At 43.0% G+C, this 19,118-nt stretch overlaps 1 protein-coding gene across 3 annotated transcripts in view; it reads left to right on the top strand.

Moving 5' to 3' along the window:
- The window catches only part of pak1 (p21 protein (Cdc42/Rac)-activated kinase 1), a 326,605-nt gene that overhangs the window by 256,241 nt on the left and 51,246 nt on the right, over window positions 1-19,118 (top strand). For all 3 annotated transcript variants that reach the window (XM_072262611.1, XM_072262613.1, XM_072262610.1), the window contains 3 exons: window positions 5,141-5,241; window positions 16,465-16,612; window positions 18,020-18,057. In XM_072262611.1, the coding sequence (XP_072118712.1) occupies window positions 5,141-5,241; window positions 16,465-16,612; window positions 18,020-18,057 (287 nt within the window). The remainder of the gene's footprint in view (window positions 1-5,140; window positions 5,242-16,464; window positions 16,613-18,019; window positions 18,058-19,118) is intronic.

The raw sequence follows: 19,118 nt of genomic DNA, 5'->3' as shown, positions 1-19,118 counted from the left end.
CACTGCAGCGTTGTAATAAATTGCTCTGCTTGAACAGTAAGCAGGACCAGGTTTTCTCTGGAGCGTCAGGCCGAGGGAATACCTGATGGAAGATTATAAAGTTATGAGAAGCAGAGATGGGGTAAGACAGTCAGAATCGTTTTCCCAGGATAGAAATTCTAATCAACATACAGCCTTTCCCACAGAAAAGGAACCAAAAACTGGAGGGCAAACGCGAGGAAATCTGCAGATGCTGGAATTTCAAGCAACACACATCAAAGTTGCTGGTGAACACAGAAGGCCAGGCAGCATCTCTAGGAAGAGGTACAGTCGACGTTTCGGACCGAGACCCTTCGTCAGGACTAACTGAAAGAAGAGCTAGTAAGAGATTTGAGAGGGGGAGGGGGGCATCTGAAATGATAGGAGAAGACAGGAGGGGGAGGGATGGAGCCAAGAGCTGGACAGTTGATTGGCAAAAGGGATATGAGAGGATCATGGGACAGGAAGCCCAGGGAGAAGGAAAAGGGAGAGGGGGGGAAAAGCCCAGAGGATGGGCAAGGGGTATAGTCAAAGGGACAGAGAGAGAAAAAGGAGAGAGAGAGAATGTGTGTGTGTGTGTGTGTGTGTGTGTGTGTGTGTGTATAAAAATAAATAACGGATGGGGTACGGGGGGAGGTGGGGCATTAGCGGAAGTTTGAGAAGTCAGTGTTCATGCTATCAGGTTGGAGGCTACCCAGATGGAATATAACGTGTTGTTCCTCCAACCTGAGTGTGGCTTCATCTTTACAGTAGAGGAGGCCGTGGATAGACATACCAGAATGGGAATGGGACGTGGAATTCAAATGTGTGGCCACTGGGAGATCCTGCTTCCTCCCCCTTTTCCTTCTCCCTAGGCCTCCTGTCCCATGATCCTCTCATATCCCTTTTGCCAATCAACTGTCCAGCTCTTGGCTCCATCCCTCCCCCTCCTGTCTTCTCCTCTCATTTCAGATCTCCCCCTCCCCCTCCCACTTTCAAATCTCTTACTAGCTTTTCTTTCAGTTAGTCCTGACGAAGGTTCTCGGCCCGAAACGTTGACTGTACCTCTTCCTAGAGTTGCTGTCTGGCCTGCTGCGTTCACCATGTGTGTTGCAAAAACTGGAGGGCTTAGATTTAAGGTGAGAGGGGAAAGACTTGAAAGGGATCTGAGGGGCAATTTCATCAGAGGGTGGAGCATATATGGAATAAGCTGTTAGAGAGTAATTGAGGCAAGTGCAATAATGACATTTAAAAACATTCGAACCAGTACATGGAGAGAGGAACGGGACAAATGCAGGCTAATAGGATTCTCTTCTAGCTCTGAGTCAAAGTATCCAGACTTGTCTTGGGGTTCGGGGTCTCTGTGTATAGGTGGGAGGGAGGAGCAGGGCTTGATTTGCTGTTGTTTTTTTCTTGCTTGTGTCCTTTGTTGTTCTGCTGAACATTGTGGACGTGCTATATTGGTGCCTGAATGTTTGGTGACACTTGGCGAGCTGACCCCACTACATCCTTGGGTGTGTTGGTTATTAATGCAAAAAAAACATTTTAGATGTATTTCAATATATACGTGACCAGTAATCTCAAATGTTGAATCTTAGGTGAGCATCTTGGTTGGCATGGACAGATTGGGCCAAAGGGCCAGTTTCAGTGCTGTGTTATTCTGACTGTGTCAAAGACATGGATTTGCATTTAGATTCAGCACGGTAGCAGGGGCAAGCCGCTCATCTATTAACTGGTATGTCTTTGGACTGTGGGAGGAAATGCACATAGTCACTGGCAGACATATAAACTCCTAAGAGACAGTGACAGAATTGCATCAGGGTCGCGAGAGCTTTAAAACATCATGCGCGTGGCCAGGTGGATAAGGCGTCGGTCTAGTGATCTGAAGGTCACTAGTTCGAGCCTCAGCTGAGGCAGTGTGTTGTGTCCTTGAACAAGGCACTTAACCACACATTGCTCTGCGACGACACCGGTGCCAAGCTGTATGGGTCCTAGTGCCCTTCCCTTGGACAACATCGGTGGTGTGGAGAGGGAAGACTTGCAGCATGGGCAACTACCGGTCTTCCATACAACCTTGCCCAGGCCTGCGCCCTGGAAACCTTCCAAGGCACAAATCCATGGTCTCACAAGACTAACGGATGCCTATTTATGCCAACTACCACACTACTGTACCACCCCAAACAGCTTTAAGGTGAGACGGGGAAAGTTTAAAGGAGATCTGTGAGGGATGTGGTAGGTGACTGGAATGCACCACCTGGCACGATGATGGGGGGGGGAAGCTTTAACAGCGTTGCATAGGAAACAGTGTTTAGATAAGCACGTGAGCACGCAGGGAATGGCGGGATAGGGATTATGGTGCAGTTAGATAAGTACAGTCTAATTTGCCATCAATAAAGGGCCTGGTCCTTTATTGTAGTGTTCAATGTTCTAAGTAACTTAGAAAATGCATCAGGCACTACAGGAGCAATGAAAATTCAGGATACACAAGGGACTAGCGCTGCAGGAGTGCAAAAACTTTGCAGAACTGGAGAAGCTTATGGAGTTGAAAATGTACTTCATGGTAATGAGTCAAGATTCAAGACATCCTAGCAAGTTCACCCCAAGAAGTGACATTGCTAAGTACCTATTTAAAAGGAGTTCTGTGTGGGCAGGAGAAACTGTTTCAGGTGACCCCTGGTTTTGTGAATCGTTGAGACTGGATTTCGAGGCCTCGTGTTTGGGATCCCGTCATTGGCGAGTCCAGAGTTTGAGACCTAGTGTTCGGTGATGGGTTTGTTTTTGCCGTTATTGTTTTATTGCTTGTTGTGTTCAGCATTGTTCTGTTGGGCATGCTAGGCTGGAGCCAGAATGTGTGGCAACTCTTGCAAGACTGCCCCAGCACACCTCGTTGTTAACACAAATGATGCATTTCACTGTATGTTTCAGTGTACAGTACATTGGAAGAAAAACTATTGATCATAATTCTAAAGTAACACAAATGGCTGGAGAAACTCAACAGATCAGGCAGCTTCTATAAAAGGAATAAACAGTCAACACTTTGGGCCAAAGATGGGCCCGATGAAGGGTTTGGGACTGAAACGTCAAACCTTTATTCCCCTATTAAAATGTGCTAAAGTTAAGACTTCAGAGTAGCAAAAGAGAACATTTTGATTATGAATATTTTTTGTATGTTTTAGTTTCTATGGAAACCATATATGAGAGGGTAATGCTGTACATCATGAAGCAATGTTAATCAGCTTTAAAGTACACCCACATTGCTTGCTCCTACGTAAATATCACCCACTCTCAGCGTCACACAGCCTTCTTATTGAAATTGGAGGGAGAAAAGTACTTTGCCAATCTAGAGCTAGTAGTTCTGACTGATACTCCTTGTATTGGAAGGGTATCTGCTGTCAGAGTTGCTGACCTTCAGATGAAAGACTTCATGTCAGCCTGGTCCTCCAGATCAATTGGCTATTGAAGATCTTAAATCATCTCTTAAAGATTAGCTTGAAGTTCTCCCTTTCTCCAAGTTCATACCTGTTTCTCATCAAAGCCATCAAACAGGTTAACTGTTCATTGCTACTAATGGGATCTTGAACGTATGTAGAATAGCTGTTGTTTGGCTTAATGTCACGATCTATGGACAATCAGAGGTATGTAGAAATGGAATTTAGTTCAGTCGTCTTCGTTCTCATCTGGTTTTTCACACTCTGTTCACTACTGAACAGTTCTCTATCCTTTGTGCTTTCTCTTGGTACTGTTTGACTTGCTGACATTAACACTTGCATGCCTTCCACTCGAACAATTTTTCTTATACTTTATTCGTGTTTCAAACCTGCTCTTTCACTTTATGCCTTCATTATCTCTTCACGCTTTCTCCCCCAAAAACCTGGTCTTCCTCTTTCACCCCTTCCCCTTTCCTCCTCCTCCTCCTCCTCCTCCTCCCTGTGCTCCCTTTCCTCTTCCTTCTCTCTCCCCTTCCATCTGTTCCTTTTAAACTGATCCAAACTGTGTAGATTTTGATTAACAGAATCTCTGCAAAGATAATGAGGACACCTATCAAGAGTTTGAAAATTGACTAGTTTTGAAAGTAAATTGCTTGATTTGGGTGGAGGTAGTAAGATTATCCCCTCTAGTATTGAAAGATCAATATTTAGAGAATTAAACAATCTGTTGTTACATTTTCAGTTCTTAATCTGAATCAGAAAGGGAAGTGATGATTGAATCCACAATAACTTTTTGAATTGAGCTAAATTAGTTGTTCGAACTGGAATCTTTTCTGGCTTCTTATCACAGGGTTCATCTTCTGCTAGATTCTGATACTTGGATATCACCGTCTTTGTAACACAAACCTGGAATACAGTAAGCAGGAATATGTGGAACCAAAACACAGATCCCAGGAGTGAGATGTTCAGTCACCCGTCTCCACCTGACGGATTGTCCAGAAACGAAAACACAATCATGTTTAGTCAGTATGATTGGCAGGCTGCAGCCTGGGTGTAATTTATTTAACTCCTTTTTCCTCCTTGTTTTCATTTTAAAGTTTTCTCTTTTGTATTTCTCCCTCAGTCTCATTTACTGGAGTCCGGAATATGTTCTCCTATTGGAGAATGCTCAAAGGGTTGGTCTACCCATCATTTTGAAGTAGTGTAAGGCCTCTGTACATTCTCTGGTGTGTCTACAGAGGATTTTCACTGCCACTCGGCATTCTGGGATTCACCTGCTTCCATTGCTCTCCATACTAACTACATCTGGGAGATCAACACTCTGACTTCTTATTAAATCCAGCTACATGTGAGAGATCTTGTGAACCTGGGTTTTTAAGATGGCAATTTTGTTAGCAGCAGGTTAATAGTAGAGGGAATGTATTGTCAGGGAAAAATACTGAAGACTTCATACAGGTAGGGATAATGAATGTACTTCAAAAGACTTCTAGCAGTGAGTCATGGCTGTAACTTCAGTTATTTTGACGTCTAGTTGATCAAAGATCATACAGTGTCTGGTCTCCTGTGTTTTATTTTTTTTAAAAATCTCTCTCCCATGCCCTCTCAGGCCATGTCCTCTTGATTTGAAGTTTTTCTGACCCAGATAATGTTATTATTTTATTGTTTTGTTTCCTGTTATATTTTGTGCACTTAACGGATCATTTCTTTATTTGCAGCCAACAGAAAAAAAGAAAGAGAACGACCAGAGATCTCGCTACCTTCTGATTTCGAGCATACAATACATGTTGGATTTGATGCTGTCACAGGGGAGTTCACTGTAAGTGACCCTTACACTTTATCATGGAAGGATGATGGGGGCAGAACTTGTGTTCTAGATGGGTGCGTTATCTTGTGTTATACTGCAGATGGAGACATTAGGTTTGTGGAAAAGTTGCTTATCTAGTATCCAAAGGCCAAGGAAACCGATTTTGAGACTAGTTCATATCCGACCCTGGCAGTTAAAGAATTTGAGTACAAATAATGGGGCGAAAAAAAAACTCTGGAATGAAACATAAACGTGCATGAGATTTTGCAGATGCTGGAAATCCAGAGAAAGACACACACACATTCACTCATCAGGCAGCATCTGTGAGGAGGAGTACACCTGCTGACAGGTCTCAGAGCTGCTGAGTTCCTCCAGCATCTTGTGTGTTACTTTGGAATAAGCATCTAGTAGCTGTATCTCATATAATTAAAAACCCGCTTGCTCACTTAAGGATGATTAGCTGTAAATTTATTTGTCACATGTACATTGAAACACACTGTTCTTGTCAACAACCAAACACAGTTTGAGGATGTGCGGGGGCAGCCTGCAAGTGTTGCCATACTTCCAGTGCCAACGTAGTATGCCCACGACTTACTAACCTTAACCCCTATGTCTTTGGAATGTTGTGGGGGGTGGGGGGAAATGAGCACCAGCAGGAAATCCAGATAGCCAACAGGAGAACATACAATCTCTTTATAACCACCATCATTATCGTCGTGAAGCATTACGCTAAACTTCTATGCTACTGTGCTGCCTCATTTATGCCCTTCATGAAAGAAAATCCACTACCCTCATCTAACATAGCCAGTACTAGACCCAAGACGCTAGCAAGATGGTTTGATCGGCCTCTGAAATGGTCAATTAAGGCACTGAGTGACAGGTAATAAATGTCAATTGAGCCAGTAACACCTAGGTCCTGCAAATGAGTAAATAAATTAAAAAATTTGGACTTAACTTCTTAAGGAGGAAACTTTATTTGTAGGTGGCATACCTATATAACATTGAAAAGGTACATGTACAGAGGCATGCAAAAGTTTGGGCACCCTGGTCAAAATTTCTGTTACTGTGAATAGTTAAGGGAGTAGAAGATGAACTGATCTCTAAAAGTCATAAAGTTAAAGATGAAACATTCTTTTTCAACATTTTAAGCAAGATTATTGTATTATTGGAAGAGGTACAGTTGATGTTTCGGGCCGAGACCCTTCGCCAAAAACATCGACTGTACCCCTTCCTATAGGTGCTGCCTGGCCTGCTGCGTTCACCAGCATTTTTTATGTGTGTTGCTTGAATTTCCAGCAACTGCAGATTTCCTCGTGTTAGTGTATTATTTTGTTTTGTACAATTTTAGAGTGGGGAAAAGAAAGGAAAGGAGCACCATGCAAAAGTTTGGGCACCCCAAGAGTTTTGAGCTCTCAGATAATTTTTACCAAGGTCTCAGACCTTAATTAGCTTGTTAGGGCTACGGCTTGTTCACAGTCATTGTTAGAAAAGGCCAGGTGATGCAAATTTCAAAGCTTTATAAATACCCTGACTCCTCAAACCTTGTCCCAATAATCAGCAGCCATGGGCTCCTATAAGCAGCTGCCTAGCACTCTGAAAATTAAAATAAATGATGCCCACAAAGCAGGAGAAGGCTATAAGAAGATAGCAAAGCGTTTTCAGTAGCTGTTTCCTCAGTTTGTAATGTAGTTAAGAAATGGCAGTTAACAGGAACGGTGGAGGTCAAGTTGAGGTCTGGAAGACCAAGAAAACTTTGAAAGAACTACTCGTAGGATTGCTGAAAAGGCAAATTAAAACCCCCGTTTGACTGCAAAAGACCTTCAGGAAGATTTAGCAGACTCTGGAGTAGAGTGGTGGTGCACTGTTCTACTGTGCAGCACACAAATATGACCTTCATGGAAGAGTCATCAGAAGAAAATCTTTCCTGCACCCTCACCATAAAATTCAGCGTCAGAAGTTTGCAAAGGAACATCTAAACAAGCCTGATGCATTTTGGAAACAAGTCCTGTGGACTGATGAAGTTAAAATAGAACTATTTGGCCGCAATGAGTGAAAGGTATGTTTGGAGAAAAAAGGGTGCAGAGTTTCATGAAAAGAACTCCTCTCCAACTGTTAAGCACAGGGGTGGATCAATCATGCTTTGGGCTTGTGTTGCAGCCAGTGGCACGGGGAACATTTCACTGGTAGAGGGAAGAATGAATTCAATTATATACCAGCAAATTCTGGAAGCAAACATCACACAGTCTATTTTAAAAAAAAAGCAAGCTGAAGATGAAAAGAGGACGGCTTCTACTACAGGATAATGATCCTAAACACACCTCAAAATCCACGATGGACTACCTCAAGAGGCGCAAGCTGAAGGTTTTGCCATGGCCCTCACAGTCCCCTGACCTAAACATCATCGAAAATCTGTGGATAGACCTCAAAAGAGCAGTGCATGCAAGATGGCCCAAGAATCTCACAGAACTAGAAGCCTTTGCAAGGAAGAATGGGCGAAGATCCCCCAAACAAGAATTGAAAGACTCTTAGCTGGCTACAGAAAGCATTTACAAGCTGTGATACTTGCCAAAGGGGGTGTTACTAAGTACTGACTATGCAGGGTGCCCTTTTCCTTTTTTGTTATTTTGAAACTGTGAAAGTTGGAAATAAAAAAGTAATCTTAAAAATATTGAAGAAATATGTCATCTTTAACTTTATGCCTTTTGGAAATCAAGTCATCTTTTACTCGCTTAGCTATTCACAGTAACAGAAATTTTGACCGGGGTGCCCAAACTTTTGCATGCCACTGTAGGTGTTCATACTGCACAAGAGCCTTCCAATCTTAATTGATTTCACCATGTCAGCATATCCATCTGTTTTTCTCCTTTAGAAAAACCTAAGAAGTTGGAGTAAGAGTTAGCCATTCAGTACGATCATATCTGATCTGGACCTGGACTCGTCTCCACCTATCTGCCTTTTCCCCATAATTCCCCTGCTATGGAATAAGTTTAACTGTGTCTTAAATATATTCAATGAATCAGCGTCTACTGCTTCTCTGGACGGAGAATTCCATAGATACGTTACTCTGGGAAAAGCAGTTTCTCATCCCCATCCTAAATCTATTATGTTTCCTAGTTAACAGTGGAAACAACTTTCCTGGCTCTATCTTATGTATTGCTTTTATAATTTTATGTGCTTTTTCTATTAGACCCCCCCCCCCCATTCTTCTGAAAAGCAGCAAGTATTGTCACAGACAACTTACTATCTCTTCATGGGTGAGTCCCCCTCGTAGGTGGAATTAAGCCAGTGAACCTCCTCTGGACTGCCTACAAAGCCAGTGGCACGGTGGTGTAGTGGTTAGTGGTCAGCAACCCAGGTTCAATTCCTGCTGCTCTCTGTAAGGAGCTTGTACGTTCTCCCTGTGACGGCGAAGGTTTCCTCCAGGTGTTACGATTTCCTCCCACAGTCCAAAGACCTACCAGTTGGTAGGTTAATTAGTCATTGAAAATTGTCCCATGATTAAGCTAGGGTTAAGTAGGGGAGTTGCTGAGCAGTGTGGCTCGAAGGGCCAGGAGGGCCTATTCTGCACTGTACCTCAATAATAAATAAATCTTTTCTCAAAACTGCATGCAGTACTCCAGGACCAGCTTCAACAGTGCCCTGTACACTTTTAGCATAACCTCCCTGCTAGCAATGAAGGCCAATGTTCCGTTTAGCACCTTGATAGCCTGTTGCACCTACAAAATGACTTAGCGATTTGTGCTCAAGCACTTTGAAGTCCCCTTGCAAAGCAATATGCTACAATCTTGCACCACTTGAATAATCTCTTCAATTTGTTTCCTTGCAAAGTGGATGACAACTTTTCCATTCACCAGACCCTTGCTCACTCACTTATCCTATCTATATCTCTCTGCATCCTCTGCACAATTTCTCCTTTCACTCAGTTTAACCCATTAGCAATCTCCAAACCATTATCTGTGTAGCCTCCCCTTTAAATGCCTTTGGTTGTTCAGACAACTACTTGTGACGGTAAATTCCAACTCTTCTGATAGGGATGTTCCCCCCGCCCCCCCCCCCCCGATCCCCTATTAGATACATGAATGACCACTATCTATGAGCCCACTTGCTTCAGACTCCCCACAAGTACAAAATGCAGAATGAGGATGTTTTATTTGTATTTTACAATTCTCAGTTAATAATTTTTAAGACCTGTGTCAGGTCACCCTTCAGCTTTCTCTTTTCCAAAGTAAAGAAATAAATTTAGCAAAACCTGAATGCCAGGCACATCTCAAAATCAGAATCGGGTTCATGAAATTTGTGGCAGTAGTACAGTGCAAGACAAAAAAAGTCACAAAAAATAAATAAAATAGTCCAAAAGTGGAATAACAAGGTAGTGATTCTGGTTTGATGGATGGTTCAGAAATCTAATGGCTTGGGGAAAGAGGCTATCCCTAAAATGTTGCGTGTGTGTCTTCAGGTGTCTGTACCTCCTCCATGATGAGAAGAAGATGGAATGTCATGGATGGTGAGCGTCCTGACTGATGGATGTTACCTTCTGAAGACACTGTGTGTTGAAGATTTCCTTGATAGTGGGGACGGTTGTGCCTGTGATGGGGCTGGCTGAGTCTAAAACCCTCTGAGCATCTTTCAATCCTGCACATTGTAGCCTCCATTCCAGGCAGTGATGCAGCTGGTCAGAATGCTCTCTGTGGTACATCTGTAGAATTTGTTAAGAATCTATGGTGACATACCAAATCATCAGTTTAATCTTCAGGCAGTGGCTCCTAACCTTTTTTTATGCCATTAAGCAAGGTTATGGACCCCTATTCCACTCAACCACAATTGCCCCATCCTTGAAATGTTCTCACAACCTATGGACTCACTTTTAAGAACTCTTCATCTCATGTTCTTGATACTTGTAGAGTTAGGCTATTTGGCCCATTGAGTCTGCTCTGCCACTTCATCATGGCCGATCCAATTTTACTCTTGGCTCCAATCCCCCTGTATCCCTTCATTCCCTGACCAATCAAGAAACTATCAACTTCTGCCTTAGATATACATAAAGACCTGGCCTCCACAGCAGCCTATGACAAAGAATTCAACAGATTCACCATTCTCTAGCTAAAGAAATTTCTCCTCATCTCCATTCTAAAGGGACGCCCCTCTGTTCTGAGGCTGTGTCTCCTCTGGTCCTAGACTCTCCCATCGCAGGAAATATCCACATTATTGTAGCCTTTCATATTTGATAGGTTTCAATGAGGTCACCCCTCATCCTTCTGGATTTTTGTGAATACAGACCCAGAGCCATCAGACGCTCTTCATATGACAAGCCATTCAATCCTGGAATCATTTTTGTGAACCTCCTTTGAACCCTCTCCAGTTTCAGCACATCCTTTCTAAGATAAAGGTGCAAACCTGCTCACAATACTCCAAGTGAGGCCTCACTAGTGCTTTATAAAGTTTCAACATTAAATCCTTTAATATTTTCGTCCTCTTGGACGGACACAACAGCATCAGACTCGGGCAATGAACAAACGACTATGAGGAAGCAGTATGCATGTGGCAAAATCTGCAAGAACGATCGTGGCTTGAAGATCCACCAAGCGAGGATGAAGTGTTTGGCGGGGGCGGGAGCAGGAGCAGCACAACGCACAGGTGTCCAACCTGGTGAGACGAAGGAGGTGCCAGGCCTGGAGTCACCCCATAGTGCCCAGAACCACCAAGTGTTGCAAACTAATCCCTCCAAACATCAAGTCTAACAGGAGGCGGATCAAATGGCCTGCAGCTAACATGACTTCACTGTGGAAGCAGTTTGATGAAGATGTCAACCAAATTCTGGAGGCAACAGCGAAGAGAGCGGTTGATAGGAAGCTACAAGCCATGACAACAATCATTGTCAGCATCGCAGCTGAACGGTTCAGAGCAGGCTGGATGGAGAGCGAGGTGTCTCCTAGTGGAGGTTGGTTGTAGGAGATTCACAGCCCGTTCCTTAGTTAGAGCCTTCAGCAATTTGGGCACCGAGGGAGAGAGGAAGAGGAGAGCCATCCGCAGTACCACCGATGCGGCAGAGAGGGCCTCAAGATGGCTGTGGCTCAAAAGAGGGTAGCTGTGGAGTCATAAGTAGCCATCTGGACACAAGCTGGGGTCTGATCAGCCCCGGCTGGGTCACCTGGAGGAGGGTGGATGATGTTGAAAGACCCGAAACACCCGATGATTCCAGGAACATCACTGAAGGTGTGTCCAGAAGCATCAGCAGATGTATGTACACAGAAATAAGTACTAACATTGCATTTGCCTTCCTTACCACAAACTCGATCTGCAAATTAACCTTTAGGGAATCCTGCCTAAAGACTCCTAAGTCCCTTTCCACCTCTTTTTTTTTGTATTTTCTCTCAGTTTAGAAAACCCTTTCATTTTTTTTCTAAGTGCATGATCATACCCTTCCTGACATTGTATTGCATCTGTCATTTCTTTGCTCGTTTCTCCCAATGTCCAAGTCCTTCTGTAGCCTCTCTGCTTCCTCAAAACTACCTGCTCCTCCTCCTGTTTTCATATCATCTGCAAACTTTGCAACAAATCTATTGATTCCATCATGTACATCACTGACATATAATGTGAAAAGGATTGGTCTAATGATTCTTGAAAGATCATTACTAATGCCTCCACAATCTCTTTAGCCACCTCTTTCAGGACTCTGGGGTGTGCACCGTCTGGTCCAGGTGACTTGCCTACCTTCAGACCTTTCAGTTTCCCAAGAACCTTCTCTCTAGTTATGATAACTTCATGCACTTCATGCCCTAGAACCTGGAGCTTCCATGATACTGCTAGTGTCTTCCACAGTGAAGACTGATGCAAAATACTTACTCAGTTCGTCCGCTATTTCATTTTCCCCATTACTACCTCTTGCCTCTCTTTTACACATTGTATCTGTAGAAGATTTTGGTATCTTCTTTAATATTATTGGCTAGCCTACTTTCATATTTCACTTTACCTTAATGACTTATTTAGTTGCCTTCTATTGGTTTTTAAAAGCTTCCTAATCCTCTAACTTCCCACTAAACTTTGCTCGATTATATACCCTCTCTTTGACTTTTATGTTGGCTGACTTTAGCTTCTCCTTCTCAAATTTCAGGGTGAATTTGATCATATTATGATCACAAACCCCTAAAGGGTCTTTTACCTCAAGCTCCCTAATAAATTCAGGTTCATTGCACAACATCCAGTTCAGAATAGCTGATCCTCTAGTGGACTTAACCAGGAGCTACTCTAAAAATCGAACTCATAGGCACTCTAGAAACTCCCACTCCTGTAATCCAGAACCAACCTGATTTTCCCAATCTACCTGCATATTGAAGTCTTCTTTGATGATTGTAACATTGCCCTTTTGGCATGGATTTTCTATCTTCGGTTATAATTTGTAGGCAATATCCTTACTACTGTTTAGGGGTCTATATAAAACTCCCATCAGGGTCTTTGCAGTTCCTTAGATCTATCCACAATGACTCAACAACATCTGATGCTATGTCACCTCTTTCTAATGATTTGATTTCTTTTTAAGCCAACAGACCAACACTGCCCATCCTTTTGATGCAATGCATGTCCTTGGCATTAAGCTCCCAACCATAATCTTTCAGCCATGATTCCATGATGCCTAAACATCACACCTGCCAATCTGCAACTGTGCTACTAGTTTATCTACCTTATTCCATATTCTGCGCACATTCAGATACAACACTTCCAGTCCTGTTTTCACTTTTATTGATTTTGTTACACCAGGCTCTACCTTTTGATTCCTAGCTTTGTCTAAGGTCTTACCAACATCAGCCTCCACAACCTCTCCATTAACTGTTCTAGCACTCGCATTCCACGCAACTCTAGTTTTACACCTTATCATGTAGCATTAACAAACCTACCCGCTAGGATATTAGTCCCTCTCAGTTCAGGTGCACTTTGTCGCTTCTGTACAGGTCCCACCTTCCCTGGATGAGAGACCATTGATCCAAAAATCTTATGCCCTTCCTGTGCCAACTCCTTAGCCAGGTATTAGACTATGTAATCTTCCTAACCCTAGCCTCACTAGCACACGGCAGGGGTAGTAATCCTGAGATCACAACTTTCCCTTTAACTTGCATCTAACTCCCTGAGCTCATTGTGCAGAACCTTGTCACCTGTCCTACCCATGTCATTGGTACCATGATCTCCTGGCTATTCACCCTCCCACTTGAGATGCTGAGGATTCAATCTAAGATATTCCAGACCCTGGCACCTAGGAGGCAACATGCCATCCGGGAATCTCATTCTCGCCCTCAGAACCTCCTGTCCATTCCCTTAACTATGAATCCCCTATCACCACAGAGCGCCTCTTCTTCCCCCTTACTGTCTGAGTCACAGAGGCATACTCGGTGCCAGAGACCTGATCACTGTGACTTTCCTCTGTTAGGTCACCTCCTCCCTGTTGTTGATGGGGTTGGCCACAGGGGTATTCTGCAGTGGCTCCTTAATCCCTGACTGTCACCCAGTTTCCTGTGTTCTGCACTTTGGGTTTAACTACCTCTCTATATGTCCTATCTATCACCCCCTCAGTCTCCCGAATGATCCAGAGTTCATCCATTTCCAGCCCCAATTCCTTAGCATGGTTTGTTAGAAGCTGCAGCTGCACTCCTCGCAGTTGTAGTGGTCAGGGATACTGGAGGTCTCCCTGCCTTCCCACATCCCGCAAGAGGAGCATCGAACTATCCTGCCTGGCATCTCTACTGTCCCAGCTGAGCAGATGTAAAGAAGGGAAGGAAAAATTAAGCTTTTCTTTCCTTTGCTTTCTCTGAGTGAAGCCTCTCTTCACTGAAGCCTTAAAGCCTTAAGATCACCCCTGTGACTATATCCACTCCGACGACGGCTACGGCGACAATGGCCACTGTGTTTGCCCCTGCCGCCTTTTAATTTACTCTTACTAATCAATATCAAACGCCATTCGGCTACTAGTCAAAGTTCTATTACACTGCCACGACCCGCCTTTTATCCTGTGGCAGTGGAGCTGATTGAAGTCCTCTCTTTTCCAGACTTCCGATGTCTGGATTGGCTGCTGTTCAAAGCTCTAGTGATTACAACCTCTCTGTTCACAAGAACAAAAGAAAATAGGAGCAGGAGTTAGACCATAAGACATAGGAGCAAGATTAGGCCATTCGGGCCATTGAGTCTGCTGCTCCATTTCATCGCGGCTGATTTATTATCCCACTTAACTCCATTTTCCTGCCTTCTCCCTGTAACCTTGACATACTTACTATCAACCTCCACTTTAAATATACCCAGTGACTTGGCCCCCACAGCCGTCTGTGACAATGAATTCCATTTCCATGAACAGAGAATTTCAGAGACTCTCTTGCATGAAAATATCCTCCTTGAAAGCTTCAAGTTTGTCAAATGTGCGCCATTAATTTTTTAAAAACAAAATACAAATGAGATAACACAGGTTGAAACTGGTGATTATTTTCTTTTTTATTTTATATGGTGATATAGCCCTTCAAACCATGCTGCCCCAATAACCCCCAGCAACCTTGATTTAACCCTAATCTAATGAATCACAGGTCAATTTACAATGACCAAATAGCCTACCTGGTGTGTCTTTAGACTGTGGGAGGAAACCAGAGCACCCGGGGCAAACCCAAGCTTTTCACAGGGAGGACATACAGAGAGAGGATAACATCCTTGCAGAGGATGACAGAATTGAACTTTGAAATCTTGACGGCCTGAGCTACAATAACATCGTGCTAACCGCTCTGCTGCCAATAGATTTTAGAAGTTATATAACATGGAACATATTAGAGTTTTAAAGCGGAGAACATAGCAGCACGGTACAGGCCCTTCAGCCCACAATGTTAAGCCAACCTACTCTAAGATCAATCTAACCCTTTCCTCTATTGTACTATCATCCATGTGGTGATCTGAGTTTTTTTAAAATGCCCCTAATGCACCTGCCTCTACCAACACCCCTGGCAGCACTTTCCGTGCACCCACTACTCTGTATACCTCTGACATCTCCTCCCCCCTCCCCCAATACTTTCCTTCAATCACCTTAAAATTATACCCCTTGTATTTGCTATTGCTGGTCAGGGAAAAACTGAGTCCACTCGATCTGTGCCTCTTATCATCCCTACACCTCTATCAAGTCGCCTCTCATTCTTCTTTGTCTAAAGAGAAAAGCCATCGCTCTCCAAAGACATATTATAGAACTCTAGAGCTTGGATAAAGGCCTTTTAGCCCAACTCATCATGTAAGTGCTCATCCGTATTATTCTCATCTCCCAGCATTTGGTTCATAGTTTTCTATGGCCAGACAATTAAAGAGCTCATCTAGACATTTTTAAATGCTGGCAGTGGCCTCGATTCCACTACTCTCCCTGGCAGTGCGTTGCAGGTACTTGCCGCTCTCTGAGTAAAGAAGAAAACCCCTCTCATGTTCCCTCTAAACCTCTACCCCTTTACCCAAGTCTATCTTCCTGAATTTTATCTACCTTTCATTTATGGGCGTGGGTGCGAGGAAGAACCCCTAGTATATCTCCATGACCACAACGTAGCTCTCTTCCTCAACTTACGAAGGTAAAATCATGCTGGTTTCTTCCTCTTCATAACCACTGACTTGCCTTGAATGCAGAGGTAATGGCAGAGCTGAATTCAGCTATTTAATCAAGGTTAAAAATAAATGATTGGCTGCTGCAAGTTGCTCCATATTAGCCAGAATCAAGTTTGTTGTCACTGCCTTATAGCCGAATGGGGTTGGGAGAGAAATTATCAGCCATGATGAAGTGGCGGGGCACACCCCATGGGCCGAATAGCCTAATTTTCCTCCTCTGTCTTATGGACATGTGTTGTGACGTATGTTTTGTGGCAGCAGTACAGTGGAAGAAAAAACGCTACAAGTTACAATAAGAAATATCAAAGGATAAATAAGTGCAAAAAGAGAGCAGAATAGTGAGGTAGTGTTTGTTTTCGTGGACTGTTCAGAAACCTCATGGCAGGGGAAGACGCCATTGTTAAAACATTGAGTGTGTATCTTCAGGCTCTTGTACCTGATGGTAGAAATGAGAAGAAGTCTATCCCGGATGGTGAGTGCTCTTAATAGTAGTTGCTGCCTTAGAAGACATTTGACCTTTGTGCCTGCTGCTCCATTCTGATAAGATCACAGCTGACCTTTTATCTCGGTTTAGCATGTTTTTGAATCACCTTTTTTCTCTCTCTTCTCTCCCTCACTTCCAAATCCCAGGGCATGCCTGAGCAATGGGCTCGATTACTACAGACGTCGAATATCACAAAGCTGGAGCAGAAGAAGAATCCACAGGCAGTGCTGGATGTTTTAAAATTCTATGATTCAAAAGAAACGACGAACAGTCAAAAATACATGAGCTTCACAGGTAACAGAAAATTTGCTTGTCCTTGTCTTCCTCTTGATCTCCTTTGTATTGTTATATACGTTCTTTTTCTCTTTGACTTGTAAAGCAAGATTCAAAGATCAAACAGAAGCTGTAGACTCTAGGAATCTGAAACAAAAAACGGACAAACTCTGGAAGATCTCAGCAAAATCAGGCAGCCTCTGCGGAAGGAGAAATAGTCAGCACTGAGAGGGGGGATTAAAAACATGTTGGTCTCTGTAGCAGGGAAGGGGTCTGGAGAGAACGTAGAATATTACAGCATAGGACAGACCCTTCAGACCACGACATTATGCAGACCTTTTCAACTACTTTAAGGTCAAACTAACCCTTCCTTCTCACATAACATTTTTCTTTCATCCAAGTCCCTGAGTAAGAGTTTCTTAAATTCACCTAATATACCTGCTTCCCCTCATCCTGCTTCGGTCGGAAGGGAAAAGCCCCAGCTCACTCAGCCTATCTTCAGAGGTCAATGGATAGAACAAAAGGTGAGAGCAAGATTTGAGTTGACATGAGATGAATAATTGCTGTTTATTGCCTTTGATTGGAAAGCTGGTGTTAGGCACCACTGAAGGTCTCTGTGATCTAGCTTTATTACCGCTCTTGCCCACGTTCCTTCTAAATCTCCCTTATCTCTGTAACCTCCTTCACATGAACATCAATCCAGTTTTGAAGATTGAACTCTTAACAGATCCCAGTATCTTCTTGTCCTCTCTTTTAACAGCAGTGCCTTCTGCTCTGTCTGCCTTCTAGGAGGTTTGGAGGCTTTGAGAAGATTGTGACATACTTTGTCATGATGACTAGTTTAGAAGAATGAAGGGAGATCTCATTGAAACCTATCAAATATTGAAAGGCCTAGATATAGCAGGCATGGAGAGAATGTTTTCTACGTTGGGAGAGCTTAGGACCAGGGGCACAGCCTCAGAGTATAAATACGTCCTTTTAGAACAGGAATTTCTTTAGCCTGAGGATGGTAAATCTGTGGAATTCATTGCCACAGATGCCTATGGAGGCCAGGTTATTAGGTATATTTAAAGTGGAGATTAATAGGTTCTTGATTAGTAAGGGGGTGAAAGGTTATGGGGAGAATGTAGGAGAATGGGGTCGAGAGGGATAGTGGAGCAGACGCAATGGCCCGAGTGACCTAATTCTGCACCTGTGTCTTAATGGTATCCCACGATATGTGGGGATTATTATTTTCTAGCAAAAAGACTGCAGGTGGTGGAAATCTGAAGGAAAGAAATGGGTCTATCAGATGAAGGAAAATTAGCTGTTTCTCTCTCCGTAGAAGCTGCTCAACCTGCTGAGTTTCTATTCTTATTAGTATTTTCAAAATATTTTGAATATTTTTTCTTGGAATTTAGCATAAATTTGTGTCTTTATTTTCTGTAGATAAAACAACAGATGGTTATGCAACCACAAATGCACTGGTGAGTTCTTCGTTCACGTGCCTCTACTTTTGAATATTTGGAAAGTATACTTTCTACAATCATTGTTGTGTATTATCAGTTGGGGGGGCTCCCAGACCAAATCATTGGATATCTATTGTTTGCCTTTTCTGGTTGGTAATCTAGGAGTTACAAACTAAAATCTAATACAATGCATGGGGGTTAATAGAAGGGGATATAATTTTAAGGTAGAAAGTATAGGGGGAATATCAGTGGTAAGTTTTTCTCACACGGTGTGGTGGATGTTCGGAATGCCCTGCCAGTGGTGGTGGTAGAGGCAGATACATTGGGGCATTTAAGTAACTCTTAGATAGGCATGTGGATGATAGGAATGTGGACAGCTATGTAGGAGGGAAGAGTTAGATTGATCTTGACATAAGTTAAAAGGTCAGCACAACATTGCAGGCTGTAGAACTTATACTGTACAGGTCTATGATCTAATTCTCTTACTAGGTGAATGACATTTTGAGAATGTAATGAAAAATCTATTAGATGTGTGGAGTAATTAATCAGCAGGAATGTATTTCAGAATCTAATCAAGGAATGTTTTTATGGAGTTTTTTTGTACTTGATGCAAAGGCATCTCTATTTTATAATCTAACTGTAAGAAATAGAACACCACAACCCTTAGTTTCGAGAATATTCAGTCTATTCCAGGCAGCAATGGTAAGGGACATGTGTGCTTCAGGATATTTTTTACAGTCAAGCTTATTGTCATATGCACAGGTACAAAGTACAGGAGTTGGGATGTTATATTGAAGTTGCTTTTAATGTAAATGAGGCCTAATTTGGAGTGTCTTGTGCAGTTTTGATCACCTACCTACAGGAAAGATGTCAATTAGGCTGAAGAGTGCAGAGAAAATTTACAAGGATGTTGCCAGGACTTGAGGTCCTGAGTTGTAGGGAAAGGTTGATTCAGTTAGAACTTTATTTCCTGGAGCAGAGAGAATTGAGGGGAGATTTGATGGAAATATACAAAATAGTGAGCGGAATAGAATAGGATAAAAGCATTTTTTCCCTGGTGTGGTGTGAAAATAGAACTA

Source organism: Mobula birostris, chromosome 7 (assembly GCF_030028105.1).
Source record: "Mobula birostris isolate sMobBir1 chromosome 7, sMobBir1.hap1, whole genome shotgun sequence".
Taxonomy (NCBI): domain Eukaryota; kingdom Metazoa; phylum Chordata; class Chondrichthyes; order Myliobatiformes; family Myliobatidae; genus Mobula; species Mobula birostris.
The sequence above is the reverse complement of the archived record's forward strand: the minus strand, read 5'-3'. Positions and strand labels throughout refer to the sequence as shown.